Raw genomic sequence first — 20,285 nt, 5'->3', positions numbered from 1 at the left:
ATTAAAAAAAAAACCTGCAAGAACATGTTAAAAGCACCAATTTCATTGGAGTGGGTCTTTAAGGTCTAGTTAACGCTTTGCCTTTAACACGCTTTAAATTCTAAATGTTGGCATCTTGCACAGAAACTGGCTCGTCTCTACGACACACTGCACCGTGCGTACAGCAAGGTGACAGAGGTCATGCACACAGGAAAAAGATTACTGGGCACGTACTTCCGGGTGGCATTTTTTGGCCAGGTGAGTCCATCTGCTGTACTGCAATAACATGTTCTGTCCACTAGGGTTTTTTTTCTAAATCGTTTTTTATTGAATTGAGTAAAAACTTTTGATGCACAGAAATTTTAAATTCAGTTGATGTTATTTAAGTTGGTTTTGATTTACAGTGGCGCAAAAACGTATTTAGTCAGCCACCAATTGTGCAAGTTCTCCCACTTAAAAAGATGAGAGAGGCCTGTAGGACAGGCACAATTGGTGGCTCACTAAATACTTTTTTCTCCCACTCTATGTCAATAGGTGTTTTCCTGCTATTCATCTTTAAATAGCTTTTTCCTCTACAAAATATAAAAAAGCCAGTCATTTTTGAAATATTTTCACATGTGCTCCCAGTGCTATCTCTAACTGAAGAACACATAACTATATAGTTCAATTACCACATAGGGGTTACTTCTGATTGGTTAAAAATAAGATGAATGGGTGGATGGGTGGGTGGGTGTATGGATGGCACTAAAGCTAAAAATGCCTAAAACAGAGCCAAAAGCTTCAACTTCCAGATTGAAGCCCATTTAAAAAGTAGTTGGAACAAGGCACAGTTCCCAAAAATAACCATCCTGGTTTTTACTATAGAAAATCATGCCTACATTCTGGTTTAAAACTCTTTTACACTTGAAGCCATGTTTTATAGTTATGATACTTTTGCTGGGAGAAATTGTTCTTCACATTTTCTTGTGTTTTTAATATTTCAGTTGAACACATTGAAGTATGATCTTATGATGTCCTGGTAATACTTCAGTATAAAAACCACAATGACTTGCAGTAAAACTCCAGACCATGAGCGGCATGTCATACAGTGTGTTTTTTTGCATGGCTTTATTACATTCAAAACTTTCACTATCAAAGATACACGACTTTCTAAAATCATTTACTAAAACTCCTTTTCCAGTTCTATGCACAAGACAATCGTAAAGTGTCAGTGTTTGATTAAAAAAGCAAAATAAATGAAGGCTACTCTCTTCATTACCATTTTGATGTTTTCTCAAAGAACATCTAAAATAATAGACAGCAATAATCAACTGAAGGCACAGTGAACAATCCTACATGAATATGTTTTAAAATGTTCCATAATAATTCCAAATGACTTGATTTTAGCAGAATAAAGTCATAAATTAAAACTTGGATCATAAGTGTTTACATAACAGCAGGTCCTTTTTAATCGCTGTATTTTATGACCCAATCTGCTTCTCTGCTTTTTGTTTGAATCCCCTTTGAAGGCAGCGGTAAGTGATGCAGCAGACACTGCTGGCTGTAATATTTTGAGCCTTTGTGTGGTCTTGGTGCTGCTAGAATCCATCCGCGCAGCTTGCTGCTTTTTACTCACACAAAGCTCTGTTGTGTCACTTCAAACTGTTCGTCATTTTTGCTCCAATTTTTTTTGGTCATTGTTTTTATGGTAAAAAAAAAGTATCTGGAAAAGAATTCCATGAAACAGCAGTTAGGGGAAAAGCTATAGCCACTCCTTGTAACTAATAAAGGATGTAAAGAGGTCCAGAGAGACTTCTTAGAATTATATGCATATTGTTTTGCACATGAGGTCATATAAGCATTTATCTGCAGTTAAAGGTCACTTTTGGTACATATTTACTGAGAATTTTATCAGTTAGTCACCCAAATGATTCAATTTGACCAAAAGAAATTAGTTTTTACGCACAGAAAGTGGAAATCCGGAAGACAATTCTGTTTGTGTCTTCATATCCTCCCTAACAACCACAGAACAAAAATGTGTCCAGCCAACATTTATTTTTAAATCCACTAAAACTACAATTCCCAGAGCCCCACCCCTTCATATTTGTTGTTATGGAAAGGACCCAAAATGTTCTCTGTAGATACCAAAAGGACTTAATTCAATAGAATCCAGTTGTTAGGAGATATTCAGGTTTAGAAATTTAAATTGCTGTTGGATAGGAGATATAACCACAAAAAACAGTTAGACATCAGTAAAAAAAAAACAAGAGCCTCCTTCATTAAAATATTACTTTCTAAACAATTATTCCAACAGTTGCAAAAATGTGTCCAGTTGGTAAAAACTCTTACCTGCGGTTGTTTCAAAGTTATATTAGTTTTAAACTTGTTTTTTTGGCTGAAAAATGTTTTCTCAAGCTTTTAGCACAAAAAAGTGAATTTAAAAAAAAAATAATTTCCAGACGTTGAAGTTTTAATCTTTTTATGATATATAAGTGTAGAGAAATATATGTAGAAAATATAAAATAGAAATTACAAGTGTAAAATTGTATGGTGATGTAATTCTCTGCACAAGTGATCATTATTTCCAATAAAATAAAACATTTAGCCACCTAAATATGACAAAGAGCGATTTTAATAATTCATATAACCTTTTTAAGGTAAGAAATTGTTTCTGAATTTACTAAAAGTCTAGTCTAAATGTCTAAATGCTAAAGTGCATGTTTATAAAAAAAACAATGCCACACTTCGTAGCAGCTTGTTTGGACTTTTAAACAGTTCTTGTCATTTATTTTTTATTTATTTAATCTTTATTTACCCAGGCAAGACAGTATAAAAAATAAAATAATTAAGATCATTAAATTATTAAAACAATTAGAATCAGAAAACTAAGTTACAGCAACAGGTTTCTTTAAAATGATTAAGATTCATTTTAAAAACTGTCTTTGAAATAAAAGTGTCCAGTCTGAAGGATTTTTGTAAATATCTGGGTAAAGTTGAATAAAAACTCTAATCTGACTTATTGTGAAAAATATTCAACCCATGTTTTTAATTTTATTTTTAACTTGCAATTTTAAACTCTCCATAATTTAACCAGAAAAAAATCAGACAAATGGATAAAAAAAATCAATTGGTAAACTCCGATTAAAGTACTAAACTAACACTCAGTTAACACAACTGCTTTGTGTTTGGAAGATTGTGCAGCATGGCAGTCACTCATTTAAACACCACATCCAGCATATTTGTGAAGTTCAAGTACTGACTGTGCTTGATGACATTTTTAATGAGTTTTCTGTCCTGTGTGGTTGCTTCCAGCTGAGTCTTTTTGGCCTTGTGTGGGGTTATGTGACTCTTGCCAATCCACGTTTGTCTTCATGTTTGAGATGCATAGAGCTTTATGGTTGTTTTGCAATAACGGTTTACATGTGTATGTGTGTTTCCCTCACTCTGATAGCAGTACCAGTTTTCTCACTCAGACGCAGAGGTAAATTAGGATGAAAGCCAGCACTCCAGCCGGGGCTGCAGTGATGTGTTAGGCTGTGCTGTGCTCCCTCACTAATGCAGTGTGTAGTGCTTTGCTTTACCAGTTTAACTCCCCATTTATTCCAACTTCCAGAGCTTCTAGGCTTTTTTAATACAGTCATTACCAAATCTAACAGGTCTAATGAAGTCTGTGTCACCACCTTAAGTAAATCTTACAAATCAGTTTAACTGTAATGGTTTGTAGGTAGAGCTTAAGTATTTTGGAGTCCCGAAAAAGTTTTTTTTTTATTCACTTAGATGATTCTCGCATATTGATTTATGTGACTGAGATTGTTGTCCCACTAGAATAACTCTGGATGTTTGTTCCTCCTCAGGGCTTCTTTGAGGATGAAGATGGTAAGGAGTACATTTACAAGGAGCCTAAATTCACCCCTCTGTCTGAGATTTCCCAGAGGCTCCTAAAGCTCTACTCTGAGAAGTTTGGACAGGAGAACGTCAAGATGATTCAAGACTCTGGACGGGTGAGACTCACTTTGTGTTTAGTTTGTGATGAGGTCTTTGTTCAACATTACAGCATCAATCGTTTTTTTAATCTCCTGCAGATCAACCCTAAAGATCTGGACTCTAAGTATGCATACATCCAAGTGACCCACGTGACTCCATACCTGGAGGAGAAGGAGCTAGTGGACAGGAAAACTGACTTTGAGAAGAGCCACAACATCCGACGATTCGTGTTTGAGATGCCTTTTACAATATCAGGCAAAAAGCAAGGCGGAGTGGAGGAGCAGTGCAAACGCAGGACCATCCTGACCAGTAAATGACCACATCTATACTGACCTATTAGCAAAGCTCAACTTAAATGAACACAAATGTGTCTGTTAAAATCTAAATGTAATTTTTTTACTGAGATGCCAAAGGGAAAAGTGTGTTAACTATTTCTCAAAAACTTTTTTGAGTAAATAAAAAAGATTGTCACACGTGGGAACAATAACTATACCAGGTGCTGGGATCCAACAGTTCTTTAAAAAGCAGCTTAATTGATTGAAAAATATACCAAATTCAAAATAATAAATGAAAAGAAAGGAATACATTTCTACCAATACCTTAAATGGCTGTAATCCTAATAAAATAGGCTTCTGTTACAGCTACTATTTGACATGCTGCTGAAAGATGAAAAAAAAAAGTTTACTTTTCTTTAAAAGCCTTTCCTTTGTTGTTGCTCAATCACTGCAATAGTCAGAAAAATGTTTCTGCTCATTGATTAGCTTTTGAACACATCAGCTGTTTGTCCCAGCTTTTTCCAAAGCCTAATCACAGACGCAAGATTTACGGCGTAAAAGTACAACCTTATCTCTTTATCTATAAGCGAGTCCAAATCAAGCTGTAAAACGGAAAAGGACACCTACAGGAAGACCAGTAATCTAATCTTATGTCTCTGTTTTTTTTTACACCCCTCCGACAGCCACACACTGCTTTCCCTACGTGAAGAAGCGTATAGCAGTAATGTACCAGCACCACACTGATCTGAGCCCCATCGAGGTGGCCATCGACGAGATGAGCAGGAAAGTGGCGGAGATTAGGCAACTGTGCTCCTCCAGCGAGGTGGACATGATCCGTCTGCAGCTCAAACTGCAGGGCAGCATCAGTGTCCAGGTGGCTGCTCTACGTCTCACAAAAGCACACGCACGCAAAATGAGTCCAAAACAGCTGACGTGTCATTGTGTTGTGATGTTAAAGGTGAACGCTGGCCCGCTTGCATATGCCAGAGCTTTTCTGGATGATTCAAGTGCCAAGAAGTATCCGGATAACAAGGTCAAACAGCTCAAAGAGGTCTTCAGGTGAGTTTGACAAATAAAGTTAGATATCCTGGCAGTGTAACCTGCCATCAACACGACTGTTCTTGTGAGCAGGGACTTCGTGGAGGCATGTGGTCATGGTCTAGGGGTTAACGAGCGACTGATCAAAGAGGATCAGCAGGAGTACCACGACGAGATGAAAGCCAACTACAGAGATTTGGTCAGAGAGTTGTCCATCATCATGCGTGAGCAAGTAAGTCCTGCTGCTGTTGCACAATTCCAGGTCTGTGTCTCAAGCACCGTAATGGTGCACCTTTAATCTGATTGGAAGCCACTCCACAACGACTTAAAAAAATAGGAGGTCAAATATAGCCTATGATTGAGTGATAACGCGCTCTCTGATAATGGCATTTTCTGTTTGTCCTCCATGCTGACGCGCAGGTTTGATGGTAAAGCAAGAAACATCAGCGTGGAATGAACAGATGGAGTTGGTGGTCCAGCCAGACAGTTAAAATTTGAACAGTAAAACTAGTTCAGTTGGTTTAGCAATCCTAAAACTACTTTACCTCAAAGCTCTGAATAAAGTTATTTGATTAAGTTCCCATTATATTGGTTTTTCCAAAGATCCCTGCACTTAAAAAGATGCACATGAGCTATGTGCCTACATGAAACCTTGCTCCCTGTGATCATGTCTGAGAGTAACACTGGTCTCAATAAAGTTTAGATTATATTTTCTATAAAAAGTGAAAATCATCTTGTTTTGTCTTCATAAATGTGCATTCGTATCAGTGCTGCAGCACAAGAGGAAAAACAATCATATTTTAAATTTTGTCGGTGATCATTACCTTCAGAGTAAACCAACTGTCCTTCTGGCTGGACCAACTGCCACTGATTTTGTATTTTATTTTATTTTATTTTTTGCACATCAGAAAGACGTCTGCACTTCTGTGTAGGACACAGAAATGCATGCATCTTAATGTGAGTTCTTCAAAAAAAAACTTTTGTTATTGTGTATACATTCATTCATTTATCTTCTAAACCCGTGTTGCCCCTTTCGGGGTCACGGGTGTGTATACATGTAATAGCTTATAATATTCTTTGGCTGCTATTTGGATTGATTTTGCTGTGTGTGTATTGAAAATACGGTATTTGATATTTTTCATTTGAAACCAACTTTTGATTTTTATCAATCATACAACTCTAGCTGTAATAAATTATAAGACTGAAGGACAAATATCAGTTCTGATATACAAAATTTGAAACCTAAAACAGGTTTTAGTGACTAGTTAACTGTGAAGTATCCATTCAAATACATAAAATGTATTCACAGTACAAAGTTCCCTCGTTTATCGCAGCGGATACGTTCCATAAATACCCTGCAATAAGTGAAATCCACAAAGTAGGATTATACATGTTTTAAGACTGTAAAAGTTTTATTTGCTTTTATCAGAAGGGCATAGACTTTTTCACACTTGTCTCCTGTTTGTTTGAACTCTCAAACCTTCATAGAAATATGGAGAATATAGAATAAGTTCACTATTACAGAACAAAACAAAGATCTGCTCGTGATCAAAGATTCATGTAGATTTGGCAAACTGAACACATTCTCTAAAGGAGACATGGCACAGAGGAGACTGACTGACAAAGTCCACACCCAACATGAACGCGGAGCACAGTGTGCTGTGCATTAATAACACATTTTAAAAAGCGTGCAAAATCCGTAAAACAGCAAGACCGCAAAAGCTTAGCTGCAATATTGCAAGGAAGCATATAGTACCAAAAAATATTTTTGGTTTTAAATAGAGATAATTGATTTAAGTTGTTTAAAATCTGTCTAAATACTGTTTCCAAAAATATAAAGGTCAGTTCAGAAACTCCGTCACTACTCCCTGATCCCAAAGGACTATATAGTGTGGGACTATCAGTGCCCTGAATTTTTACGCAATTCAGACACATGCTCACTACTTCCTAATTTTTTTTATATGCCAAATATGATGTCATCTTTTTAACAAAGTAAAAACATAACAAATAAATATTTTATAAAGACTATGAATGAATCCATTGTGTTCTGATGATTAAAACTTGGATGATTTATAAAAAATAAACTTAAATACATTTTTTTCAAATGATAAATCGTTCAAACCCAATGCATTGTGGGCTATATTTGCCAATCTAGTGAGCATTGATGCACACTGGTTTTTCATAGTGATGTCTGGGAAATTTCCAGGGCACTAGATTTTGGAATTGTGGATTTGAACACCATGACAGCATTGGCTTATGCCCAATCTAGTGCACTAAATAGTAAATAGTGAGGGATTTCAGACACAACCTAAGGCTCACTGGACAATGACTGGTGGTGACAAACAGCAAAAATATCTTGAAATGTTTGCAAAGGTTCTGAATAAAGTGTGTTATTGGCTGTGTTCTTCCTCAAATCTCAGACTTTTCCTTAACTGTAGTTGGACTACAGCTCCGGTCTCTTTAAGACGACCTTATTGTGACCTTAAGTTCCCTATGATCATTTTTTCTTCCAGATCAGTCCAGTGGAAGACAGCATGAAGAGCGTCCTCCCAGACTCGCTCCACATCTTTAATGCAATCAGCGGCACACCAACCAGTGCCACCATCCAGGGCATCCCCAACTCATCCTCCGTGGCGTGATCCTGATCCGCTTAAGAGCCCGATGTGGCTTTTTGGAGATGCCATAAATTTGTTTCTCAGCTTGATTCCCTCAGCTTCATGAGAAAAATGCAGGAAGAAACCAAAAATGTTGGGGTCAAACTCAATGAGCCCCTGGACTCATGTAAAAATGGGGCGTTGTGCTTTGTCGGGGGATGGGTTGTGGAGACAAGAGGGACATTTTATGAGAGAAAACTGGAGGTTTTTACCTGTTTCTACCAGAAGACAGAGCAGTGTTTTTATCAGAGACATTTTTTAGGGATTTTTAACTTGCATGTCACAAAAGCAACCTTCTTTCAATGCCCATTTTTGTTTTGTTTTTTTAATAATAATTTGCAATGTGTTTTTATGTACAGCATTCTACTTTTATAAGCCACAGTACTGTTGTCTCAAGGAACCATTTATGCTGTGTTCAATGATGCTTTCATTTTATGTAAATCAAATTATATTTCCTCAAAAGGTAATTTTTTTTTTTGCTAAAGACAAATGTCCCATACCTTTGCATTTGCGCATACATCACTTTAATGTCTTAGAGGGGGAGGATTTTTTTTTTAATATTTAAAGCCACTGCATAAAAAATAGATTCAAATTCATTTGTTTATTCGTTTATATAAAAAGGACTTTGTGCAATATTTGCAAATGATCTTGTGTGGGGATTATACACTGTAAGAACGTTGTTCACCTTGCCAAAGAGATGAGGTGTGGGGCAAATAAAAAGAACTCACTGTGGAAAAGATACCATTTTGTGTTAATAGAAATGAAACTGTCTTATATTTGAGCAGCATTTCTTTGTTTTTTTTATAAATATATTTAACACAAAAGACACTGTTCTGCTGTAAACGGATGCTCCCTAATGTTTATCTTTTAAATAAAAACACTCATCTCTCTGCACTCGAGCTCTTGAATCTCGTTGATTTTGTCTTGGCTGCAGTTTAAACTGTTTTTGATGAAATGTTGAGGCCTCTTGCTATCTCCAGTGCCTGATAGTCCCGCCCATCAAACACTGTCAGCACTCATGGGATTGATAAGAGGTGATATTACACAAAAGTTTCCCCATGTTTGTTAGTGAACTCTGCATCCTCACCTGATTTACCTGCGAATCATCCAGTTTTAACAGGAATTAGGAAGCAACTACTAAAAGGCACCATGACAGGTGAGATGAATAAAACTTTATTTTACATATCCAAACAGATTTCAGCAAAAGCTGTTCTGATACAAGTTTTTGTTTATCTGTAGAAAATGTTAAAGAAAAGAGAGCTGTTTTCCACTTTCATGTATCTGAAACCAAATAATAAAAAAAGTGAAATGTCTGTTTTTTTTAATGTGTTTTTTTCTCACAGACAAAGAAGATCTAAAAAAAGAGAAAAAGGGCAAAGGAAAGGTAAAATACTGACTTTAACTGAACATGCTAAGATAAAGATAAAATAAAATAACCTGGATCCCACCTGCAGTATAATGGATTTCTCTATATGTTAATGTTACAGCTGCATCTAAATATAACAGGCTCCTTAAACAAACACTCTTCGTATAATCAATTTGTATCGGATTGTGTCGTTTACAAAGGAGGGTTTAGATTTACTATTATTCTGTGAAAGATAATACATTTGGATGACACAAATGGACTTGTTTTTCAGTTTTGTGAAACAAATGAAACATTTCTAGAATAATTAATTGGAAAAAATATTCCTGCAAACAAGCTGGGCTTTGATATCAGAAAAAAACAAATCAGTTCTTATCATAAAGTTAAACATATGGCCCCTTGCAGCATCTTTCTGAAAAAGGACGTGTGGAAATGTGTTGTAGCTTTAAATATTTGAGTAAATAAAAAACCAATACGTTTTTGGTCAAATTTATTTGTAGTAGTGTCATTTTTGTTTTCATTGTTTCATTTAAAAAAAGATAATCAATTAAATTGTTTTATTAAAAAATACAAAAAAAAAACAATCAAAAACGTGTTTGATTGAAAAACGCAAAGAAATAATTAAACGTATTGTTTTATAAAATAAAATAAAAGATTCAAAGAAACAATCAATTTGTTTTGTCTAAAAAAAAGAGAAAGAAATAGTCAAACAAATTGGTTTATTTAAGAAAAGACAAAGAGACAATCAAACATTTCAACCAAAGCATAGGACCTCACGAAACTAGCAGTTTATTATCATTATTATTATTATTATAATTTAACTTGTCCTGTCCAACAACTGAGCAAACAGAAGAGAGCTGAAGGCCTTTTGTGTTGGGTAGGCTTTAATATTACGATAAGGGGGTTAAGTATCTTCGGGTAGCCAGGGTGTATATTTGTATAAGCCCCTTTTTGTTTTTGTTTTTTTATTATTTTTATTTATTTATTACATTAAACTAGCAGCTTAAAAGAAAATATCTTCAACCTGAACCAAACAAAAAGGACAAATACACCGAAGTAAACGTGTACTTTTATTTTTTAAAGTGTCATTGACGGAGTCAACCCTGCAGAGGGACAATCTGTTTATTTCCACTTTATATTTGAGTCATTGATACTTACACTTCTATATATTTATATGATGAATTCAGAACTACAATATGTGAAGTGGTGGAACAGTATAGAAACTTTTTTGTTTTGTTTTTCTGAACAGAGCAAAGTGGTGTGTGGCTATCCCATCAGCATTTTCTTCATAGTTGTGAATGAGTTCTGTGAGAGGTTCTCCTACTATGGAATGCGAGGTGAGATACTAGTTCTGTTTCATAAATGCAAACATGTGCTGAGATTCAGTGTGGGTGACCATCAACAGACAGAGAATCTGCTGCTGAGGTAAAAGGTTGATTTGATTTGGTTTATTTATTTATTTATTTATTTTTATCAGAAAATCAGTATCCGTTAATAACTGTTAATATCAGTTATTTTAAAATTCACAATGTTAAAACTGTTGAAACCCCTCAAAACCATTTCAGATTTATTTTTCTTAAAAATATATATTAAATTATGTTTAGATATAGGATTTTATATATATATATCTGAGATTGGGTATATATGGGGTCTGCTATCAATAAAACCTGAAAGATTAAAAAACAAAAGTTATATTTTATCAAACAATTTGTCTAATTCTGAGGAAATTTTACTTTGAAGTTACCCCATCACAATTTTATTTTTTTCATTGCGGACTCAATGTACTTTCTCTTACCTTTAAGTAAATAAAAAACATGTTGGATTTAGTGTCTCTTTCCCAGCTGAAGTTGTTTTTGCTGCTTCTCCACAGCTGTGCTGGTGCTGTACTTCAAGTACTTCTTGCAATGGGATGATGACCTGGCCACATCCATATACCACACATTTGTGGCTCTCTGCTACCTCACTCCTATCCTGGGGGCTATCGTGGCCGATTCCTGGCTTGGAAAATTCAAGTGTGTGGTTAAAGTTTCACAGATTTGACATGAAACACTTAATTTTCTTGAAAATATCCTTTTGTTGTGCAGAACAACGTGGGGCGTATGATTTGGTTGGAGTATGTTTGCCTAAGAAACACAAAGTTTACTGTGGTGGGTTTTTTTTGCATTTCTCTTACAGAACTATCATCTACCTGTCCATTGTCTATGCCATTGGCCAGGTGGCGATGGCGGTCAGTGCAATCCATGACATCACCGATTCAGACAGAGATGGGACGCCAAACAACATGACCTTTCATGTGTGGGTTTAATTCTGCATTGAATTTAGATAATTAACTCAGAGTCCAGGATGTGACTTTTTTTTCTAAAACACCCTTCTGCTTTCTCCTCCAGTGTTCTTTCCATGGTGGGTCTCTTCCTCATCGCTCTGGGGACTGGTGGCATCAAGCCGTGCGTGGCGGCGTTCGGTGGAGACCAGTTTGATGATCACCAGGTGAGACGTTTTCCTGTCCTTAGCTCCCATCTAAAGTTTCTCGTGTTCGACCTTTGGCTTCAGGTAACTTATCACAAAAATATTAATCCAGGGGTCAAGTGTTTTAGAGCATGTGATACCTCCCTACTTTCACATGGCCTTTTATCTGCAACTGAACTGCGATCCCAGCAGTTCTCATGTCGGTTTTCTGATTGTGGCACTTTGTTAAATATTTATAGACCTTTATTCCCACACAACACCTGTTTAAGGAGCAAAGCAGATTGTTGGATGGATTTCAGCAAGATAAAAAGAAAAAACTTCCTAGTCAGATTGATTTGTGGCAGTGCGTGCGTGACAGCCTGAGTCACTGTTGTTGCAGTAATGATAACATAAACACCAACTGCTCAATTTCCCGATAAGGTTACACTTTACCATGAGGGTCCCTAACACTATTAGCACCATTTAAATATTAAATAACGTGTTAACAGACACTTTTATGCATTACTTTGCATTGATTTGTGTATTATTACAGCATTAGTTGGCAGTTAACTAATGTTTAACCTTGCTTTTTGCATTAATGAAAGTTTCCCTATGCAATTGCTTGAAATGCATATCAGTGGTAAATAAACCTTACTCACTTTGCATTTCACTGAATCAAATGTGCTTCTATACAGGAAAAGCAAAGAAGAACTTTCTTCTCTGTTTTCTATCTTTGCATCAATGGTGGGAGTCTCCTGTCAACCATCATTACCCCGATCCTCAGAGGTAAACATGCCACCATTAAGAGATTAAACAGTATCGTAAAGGCGGTTCATTGATTGTTGCATTTTTGCAGGTCAAACCTGTGGCATCTACTCTCAGCAGAAGTGCTATGCTCTGGCCTTTGGTGTCCCTGCTGCCCTCATGGTCGTTTCGCTCGGTCTGTATACAAAAAACACTGAGACATGTTTAAATGCATCAAGTAAAAAATGTGCAAATCTATCTTCTGAACTGTGCAGTGATGTCCATGCTGTTCTTTAACAGTGGTGTTTATCGTTGGGAGTGGGATGTACTACAAAGCTAAACCAGAGGGAAACATCATGCTGTCTGTGTGTAAATGTATTGGGGTAGGTCAGTTTTTGTACTTAATGCATGCTCTTTGAAAATCTATAATTATATCTGACTTTCCTCAAGTGTTAGCTATATCTGAAGCTAAATAGGAAGAATTTAGAGTTAATGTTAAATGTGATCGCTCACTCCTTCTTTATATCTTAATATGAAAACAGTTCATAAAGGCACAAATTGGGGATGTATGAAGCTTTACAGTAACTACAATGATGCTGGCTTTTTTGCAGCTTGTGAGGTTTTCACTAAACCATGCAATTGTTTTTGTTTTTTCAGAACTGAGTTGAGTTTTGTGATGGATACAAGTACCGAGAAGGAAAAAAAGGGTTTTATTTGTTATTTTTATTTGGAGAGCTCACTTTTGATTTTTCTCAACAAAACCTGCCAACACCTTGAAACCCCAGAACAGAAAAAAGCTGATTATATGTAGTAGTTTGTTATAAAAGAAGAAAATAAACTGGACAGTGTGGTTCAAGGTCAGTTGATTGGTCAGAATTTCATTAAATTAAATCTTGTGTTTTTTATTTTCTTCAATCAGTTTGCCATTAAAAACCGCTATAGGCACAGAAGCAAGGCATACCCCAAGAGGAAACACTGGATGGACTGGGCAGAGGAAAAATATGATGTAAGGTTGACTTTGAAGGATTATAGAGAATCGCTTTAATTATTGGAATAACACATGTTTATTCTCTGTCAATCTGTGCTGCAGAGACTCCTAATTGCTCAAATCAAGATGGTGCTGAAGGTCCTCTTTTTGTACATCCCACTGCCCATGTTCTGGACTCTGTTTGATCAGAAGGTACTTTCTAGGTTTTTCCTTCAGACAGCTGTCTTTAAGTCAAAGTGACTGAATTTATCATTTGTATTTCAGGGTTCAAGGTGGACTCTTCAGGCCACCACAATGGATGGAAATTTTGTAAGTTTGTTGATGAATCCAACAGCTATTTCTATGGCTTTTTAATAAAGTTGTATTTAAATTTGCCATTTCTCGTTCTTGCAGGGGCAACTTGTTATACAGCCTGATCAGATGCAAGTAAGTGCAAGGAACTTTATCACATCAAGTTCCTGATAGATAATTCAAAAAAATTACTTACTAGGAAATGTTATTATAGACTTTCAATCCCATCCTGATCCTGACTCTGGTTCCAATCATGGAAAGTGTGGTGTACCCCCTGATCAAGAAATGTGGCTTTAACTTCACGTAAGTGAGACCATTTTGAAAGGATATTTCTGCATTTTTAATTCAAATCAGTTTTTAACATGAACAATAAAAAAAATAGCTTTTGGTATAACGCCACAGACGAGTAAACAGAAAAATATTAGTGGGAACAGAATTGAGCTATTTTTCACACACTAACTGAAAATTTTAGCTTATCACCTAAATTGGAAATGGTAGAAAACAGACTTCCCACTATGCATTTTGAGTAAACAAACTACAATTGTGTCATCTCTAAGTACTGTAGTACTGATACAGAGGACTATATAACAAAGAATTAGTCTGTTGATTTCATTCTTTCATTGCCTTGCAATTTTGTCGCCATAAAATGATGATATCGTGTCAGATTTCAATGTTTTTCCTGTCCTCTAAATGAGACAGTGAAGAAGCCGTTAAAACACTTTCTAGAAACCTCGAGAATAATAAAGGTACTGCCACTCATGATGGCCATCTGTGAGGGAATTTCTCAAGAAACAATGTTTTTGCTCAAAGGATTGCACAGGTGTAATAATGCATTTCATATGCAAAAATACACACATTTGAGCAGAAGTTCCAGGTTTGTGTTTTTAGCTTGACACATAATCTGATTGGTAGGGGACTCAAAGGATCCTGGGGGACAAATCCAGATGACAAATACCTAGCGCTGGTAAATTAAACACAAGCCCCTTTATTCATGTGGCCTAAAGGGGATTCATGTAAGGAGGAACTCGAAGGTTTTAATAAATGAAACCACAGTGGCTGCACCTGGAAAAGGAGGGAAAAGAATAGATCTCAGTGGGTGCTGTGAATTGATGAGTATAGTTTGAAGGCTTTATTTAAAGAACCACTCCGATTGTCTTTTGATGTAATGTAAAATCATTCCCAGTGGGATTTTAATCATGTTTATGCCATTTTTTTGCCAAAATCCAAAAACCTGTGTCGTTTTCTAGAACATGGTTTTTTGCAGAATGGCAGGAGTTCATTAGAGTTGTAAGGGGGACTGTTGGCGTGGAGAAACCCTGTCCTCAAGTCCCGTCACCCATAACCGAGAGTTCTCTGTTTACACTCTCCCATTAGCTAACAACCCCTCACACACACATTGAGCCAGATGCCAGCTTAGATGAGGAAAACAAAGACATACATGGTTCTATTTGCATCAGAATGGAGCAGGGCAGGGAGCTTGTGGCCTGCCCACTGTACATCACAAATAAGCTCTTTTTCGAATACATTTTTCCGTCTGCTCCTGGTTCACAGTGATGTGAATGAAATGAATTATCACAAATGCAATTTTGAGCCTAATTTTCTTTATATGTGTCCTACATCATCAGAAAAAGGCCAAAAGAACATGTTAAAAACAACAAAAACAAGATTTTCATCAGAGTGGGTCTTTATACTGCAAAGGAGGAGCTCAAAGCTACAGAGATCACCACAGCACCACATTCTTGTACATATCAAACATAAAAATGTTGGTTCTAGAAGCCTAAAAAGGCTGCTTATTTATTCAATAAAAGCAACTAAGGCTGCACGGTGGCGCAGTGGTTAGCGCTCTTGCCTCACAGCAAGAAGGCCCCCGGTTCAAGTCCCGGCTGGGGGACATGAAAAACACAACATCAATGGGGGACCTTTCTGTGTGGAGTTTGCATGTTCTCCCCGTGCATGCGTGGGTTCTCTCCGGGATCTCCGGCTTCCTCCCACCGTCCAAAAACATGCTACATAGGTTGATTGGCAACTCTAAATTGTCCAAAGGTGTGAGTGAATGGATGTGTGATTGAGGATATTCCACCCTGCGACAGACTGGCGACCAGTCCAGGGCATCCCTTGCCTACGCCCAAGTGGCCGGGATAGGCTCCGGCAACCCCGTGACCCCGAAAGGGAATAAACGGTTAAGAAGATGAATGAATGAATGAATGAATGAATGAAAAAGCAACTAAATAACATTTTGTCTATTTACCAGACCTCTAAAAAGAATGACAGTGGGAATGTTCCTAGCGGCTCTTGCTTTTGTTTGCGCCGGTGTGGTCCAGCTTCAAATAGATGTGAGTAAAAGTATTTTTTTTCTGACTTTGTTAAAAACTTTAATTCAAGAATAAGAACAGAATTTTGGGCAGTAAATGCAGAAAAATAAGGCAAAAATGCTTTGTTTTGTTTTCAGAAAACATTACCCATCTTCCCCTCCACCTCTGAAAGTCAACTTAAACTTCTCAACATGGGCAACAATCAACTTGAGGTCCATTTGCCGAATAATTTCACTGTGCATCTTCCTCCAGCTCAAGTTAGTTTTCCTTTCTAACTCATGAATTTTTGAAGGATCTGTTGCTTCAAAGATAAAAAAAAGATGTATTAAATCTAAACCAGTGTTTGTCTAAATGTTTGCTCTGTTTCATCGTGTACTTTTTCTGCAGGCAAGTGAGGAATATTTCACATATAAAGAACAAGAAGTTAGCATTTCAATAGGCAACCCTCCAGTGACAGAAACTATTCCCTTAGTCAAAGGAAAACGTCAAACACTTCTTATTCCCCCAACCATCAGGGAAGAATGGGTGCTGGTGAGTAACATGAACCTAGTATTATGATGATTATGTATTAATATGATTATAATTCCTTGTTTTATTCCTCCAGATTGATGATTTAACCTCCAAGCCAGAAGAGGGAAACAATGCAATCCGGTAAATTGGTTATGACTGCTTCAACTGCTGCAAACATTGATGTCCTCTGTTTTTAGAAGCTGCAACCGAACCTGGAAATGTATTTTAAAGTGAAACCAACAGTGATAAATTTAGAGGCTCATTTAAAGTGTTGGAAATAGATCCTGTGTTCAAAACATCTCTATTGCAGATTTGTGAATGGACTGGCCACCGACCTTAACGTCTCAACCGCTGCGGTCAACTTTGGAATAATTGAGCCATTAACTTCATCAAACTATTCACTGTTGAAAAATGGAAAGTAAGAATTGTTTTGCATCTCCTGTAATTTTATGTTTGTCTGCACTTCACAAATATCATTGGATTTTCTTATGACCAGACACACATTCAGCTTGAAGAGTGGTTCACAGTCATGTGAATACACCATCAAATTTGGATTCGGGAGTTCATACACTATCTTCATTCCCAGCACTTTCACTTTTGGACCAAATGTGAGTCTCCCACATCCTTTATAGCTCATATTTGCATGAATCTCCTTTAGGAAGATGTATTTTTTGATAGTTAATGGAATTCTGTACGCTTTGACGGTTGCTGGCTTTAAATTAATTTTCTGACTCTGGGTAGACATGCAACAAATACTCCAGAAATAAGAATAATGAGAATCTACATTATTTTTTGGTTTGGAATGAAATTCCTAACTTATTGTTCTACTTAAACCAACACTTAAGCCATTATTTTAGAAGATTGACATTATACAGGATCATATATTTTTACAGAACAGCTATTTAAAAAAGCAAAGATGAAAAAGAGACCATCAATACAGAACACAAGAAAACATCTTGAAATAAAGCCAAGTGAGACTTGAATAATAACAGCAGTAATCGCAATTGAAACAAACAAAAATTCTTCTTTAAAGTTCTTACATTCTGCATTAACCCTTGTGCTATCTTAGATGACTCCACCCTTGCATTGACGTGTTCTCCCTACCATGACAAAGGTGGATAAAGGTGGAAAGATTTCATGTAATCCATGGACACCAGTGAAAATCACAAATCATTGAAGAAAAAAGGTTCAGCGCACTGTCTACTGGGTCTAGATGACCCAATTCCCAATGTTAAAGTGCCCAGGATAGCCCAAGGGTTACAAGTACATTAGATGGGTCACTAACACCTGTTTGTGGCTCACCTGCAGCGACATTTGCAGCATACTTAAAGACCCACTCTGTTCCTAGGATGAACACTTAATAGCAAGCAGAAATCCAGTAGTTTGAAAACATCAGGAGTAGGAAGAATACAAATACTGAGTGTGCGAGGAGGTATGTTCACCACCAGCTGACAGTGTGGATTTATATGCTGCAGATTGTTATTTTTAGACACAAATCATTTCTTAAAAAATGAAGCTTGCTGATAATAACTGCCCACCTGCAACACTAACCTACTTAGAATGGAATAACAATTGTTTTGTGACCCGTTTTTAAGTATTTGCAGCTTATGTAGAATTCTATGCTGAGAAACAATCTAAGGTTCAAAGACCCACTCTGATAAAAATTATGTTTTTGTTGTTTTTAACATGTTCTTGTGGCATTTTTCTCATGATGGAGGATATATAGAAGGAAAATTAAGCTCAAATTGCGTTTCCGAGTATTTCTTTATTGAAATTATTGTGATAAAGGAGAAGACTAAAAATGTTATTGAAAAAAGCTTGTAGCTGTGATGTAGAAGCTACAATTGGCGGCATCCACTTACAGACGACTAGATCTGAAATTGCCATTTTTGTCGCATCTGTAAGGTTAGGTTAGGGATGTGAGGGGCTGTAAGCTAATGGGAGAGAGTGTAAACAGAGGGATGATGGGAAATGGCATGAGCTTATTCAGCATCAACAGTCAACTCAGAGGTGAATCTCTGATGAACTGCTGATGCTCTGCAAAAACGGTGTCCTAGAAAACTACATGTTTTGGTTTTTTTTTGGCTAAAAACTGCATAATTATAATTAAAAGACCACTGGGAATGCTTTCAAAGTTGATCAAAAGATGATCGGAGTGGGACTTTGCACACACAGAAATACAGAAAAACACACAAAAGGTGTATAAACAGAAAAAAAAGAGGTTTTGTAAGATGTGTTTTCCTTTTTTCCTTTTCTAGTGTCAGGAATCTGTCACAGAAGTTGAGGAAATAAAGCCGAACTCAGTTCACATGGCTCTCCAGATCCCTCAGTACTTTCTAATCACTGCAGGTGAAGTGATGTTTTCTGTCACCGGTTTGGAGTTCTCATACTCACAGGTAAATTTATCAATGTATTCTGGAATATCAGTCCTTTTGATCTCCCCTCTGAATCTTTTGTCTTTGATCACCAAAGGCCCCCAGTAACATGAAAGCAGTGCTGCAGGCGGGCTGGCTGTTGACGGTTGCAGTCGGTAACTTTATTGTCCTGATTGTTGCAGAGATTGCAAAGCTTCCTAAAAAGGTAAAATGGGAACAAAGAGAACCGTCCAGGATAACTTTAAACATGTTTGCTAAGTCATCTATAACATGTTCTGTTTCTCCTTCCATCCTCAAGTGGGCAGAGTTCTTCCTTTTTGCTTCTCTGCTGGTGGCAGTCTGTGTCATCTTCTCCATTATGGCTTATTTCTACACGTACATCGACCCCACGGAGATTGAAGCCCAGTTCTCGCAGGAGAAGGATGAGGAGGATGAGGATGAAAAAGACAAGATGAGGAAAACTGAAGAGCATGTGACGAAGAGAGGCTCAGTTAAAAGTAATGACAGTGACAATGCTTTCAAACTGTCAAAAATGTAATAAACAGAACTCCACCACCCAAAATCTCATCTTACTATGTTTGTTTAAATTATTTTAAACTTAAGTTGACAAAAGCATTGTGAGCGAAGCACACTCATGAAATTTTTCAGTTTTCAGAGCTAAACATTTCTAAAATTGACTTTTTGTATCTCTACTAAGGGATGTTGAAGAATGCAACAAATATTTTATTTTCCCTGCTTGTAGTAGTTGATTTTCTTTTGTCCCCTTAGCCTCTATTAGCCCTTATGCAGTTGAGTTTGTATGTAGCTTCTAGTCTTCCATGCCTGAAGTTTTAACGTTTATTCGTCGTAAATTTTTTATCAACTCCTTGTTTCCCCCTAATATGTCCTGACTGTTTCTACAGGACTCATCAGCCCCCGAATCACCATCTGTGTTTAGCCTTTTTTCTTCCTTTCTTTCTCTTTAATATTTTTTAATACAATTGAATTTTCCACATTTGTGCTCATTCTTCTTAAATGTGTCAACTGTAAATAAAAACACTTTTTATATACGGAGTTTTCTGCGCCCCTGACTCCTGTGATTCATTTACCCATATACACCAGTACTTCAAACTAAATTGGTACAGGTACTTGTTCTTCTTTCTTTTTATTTTAAACTGTATTTTTATGAAGCTGTATCCAAGTTTAAGAGCTTTTTACAATAGTTTACCGGTAATGGGAAGTGCAAAAAACAAGAACAACTACAGTTTGACTTATCTCTGTCTTTAGGACGTTATTTGACTCAGCATTTATATCAGGGCAATCCCACCTTTTTTAACAATTTATTTGGAAATTATACAAACAAGTAAAA

General features: G+C 36.7%; 2 protein-coding genes across 12 annotated transcripts in view; both read left to right on the top strand.

The window, feature by feature from the left end:
- The window catches only part of LOC101165268 (dedicator of cytokinesis protein 9), a 93,323-nt gene extending 84,515 nt beyond the window's left edge, over positions 1–8,808 (top strand). For all 11 annotated transcript variants that reach the window (XM_011489823.4, XM_078939745.1, XM_078939742.1 and 8 more), the window contains 7 exons: positions 124–237; positions 3,813–3,959; positions 4,041–4,251; positions 4,901–5,091; positions 5,176–5,276; positions 5,349–5,487; positions 7,769–8,808. In XM_011489823.4, coding sequence (XP_011488125.1) covers positions 124–237; positions 3,813–3,959; positions 4,041–4,251; positions 4,901–5,091; positions 5,176–5,276; positions 5,349–5,487; positions 7,769–7,894 — 1,029 coding nt within the window. In that variant the 3' untranslated portion in view covers positions 7,895–8,808. The remainder of the gene's footprint in view (positions 1–123; positions 238–3,812; positions 3,960–4,040; positions 4,252–4,900; positions 5,092–5,175; positions 5,277–5,348; positions 5,488–7,768) is intronic.
- A 115-nt stretch (positions 8,809–8,923) lies between these two features.
- slc15a1a (solute carrier family 15 member 1a) lies at positions 8,924–19,990 on the top strand. Its single transcript, XM_011489827.4, has 23 exons — positions 8,924–9,065; positions 9,253–9,293; positions 10,522–10,609; positions 11,143–11,284; positions 11,448–11,567; positions 11,660–11,759; positions 12,413–12,503; positions 12,574–12,657; positions 12,762–12,844; positions 13,381–13,467; positions 13,552–13,641; positions 13,714–13,758; positions 13,843–13,875; positions 13,955–14,043; positions 15,992–16,073; positions 16,190–16,309; positions 16,440–16,583; positions 16,657–16,703; positions 16,873–16,980; positions 17,059–17,170; positions 18,821–18,958; positions 19,035–19,142; positions 19,236–19,990. The coding sequence occupies exons 1-23, from the start codon at positions 9,059–9,061 to the stop codon at positions 19,473–19,475; spliced, it is 2,199 nt and encodes a 732-aa protein (XP_011488129.1). The 5' UTR covers positions 8,924–9,058; the 3' UTR covers positions 19,476–19,990.
- Positions 19,991–20,285: the final 295 nt, after the last annotated feature.

The sequence above is a fragment of the Oryzias latipes genome, chromosome 21 (genome assembly GCF_053564925.1).
Source record: "Oryzias latipes strain Hd-rR chromosome 21, Olatipes_Hd-rR_3.1".
NCBI lineage: Eukaryota > Metazoa > Chordata > Actinopteri > Beloniformes > Adrianichthyidae > Oryzias > Oryzias latipes.
The sequence above is the reverse complement of the archived record's forward strand: the minus strand, read 5'-3'. Positions and strand labels throughout refer to the sequence as shown.

Bases quoted from the DNA above. Each gene is read 5' to 3' on its own strand.
- slc15a1a (XM_011489827.4), top strand. The intron at 11,285-11,447 runs GTGTGTGGTTAA...TTTCTCTTACAG, and splicing joins TCCTGGCTTGGAAAATTCAA to AACTATCATCTACCTGTCCA. The intron at 14,044-15,991 runs GTAAGTGAGACC...TCTATTTACCAG, and splicing joins AAATGTGGCTTTAACTTCAC to ACCTCTAAAAAGAATGACAG.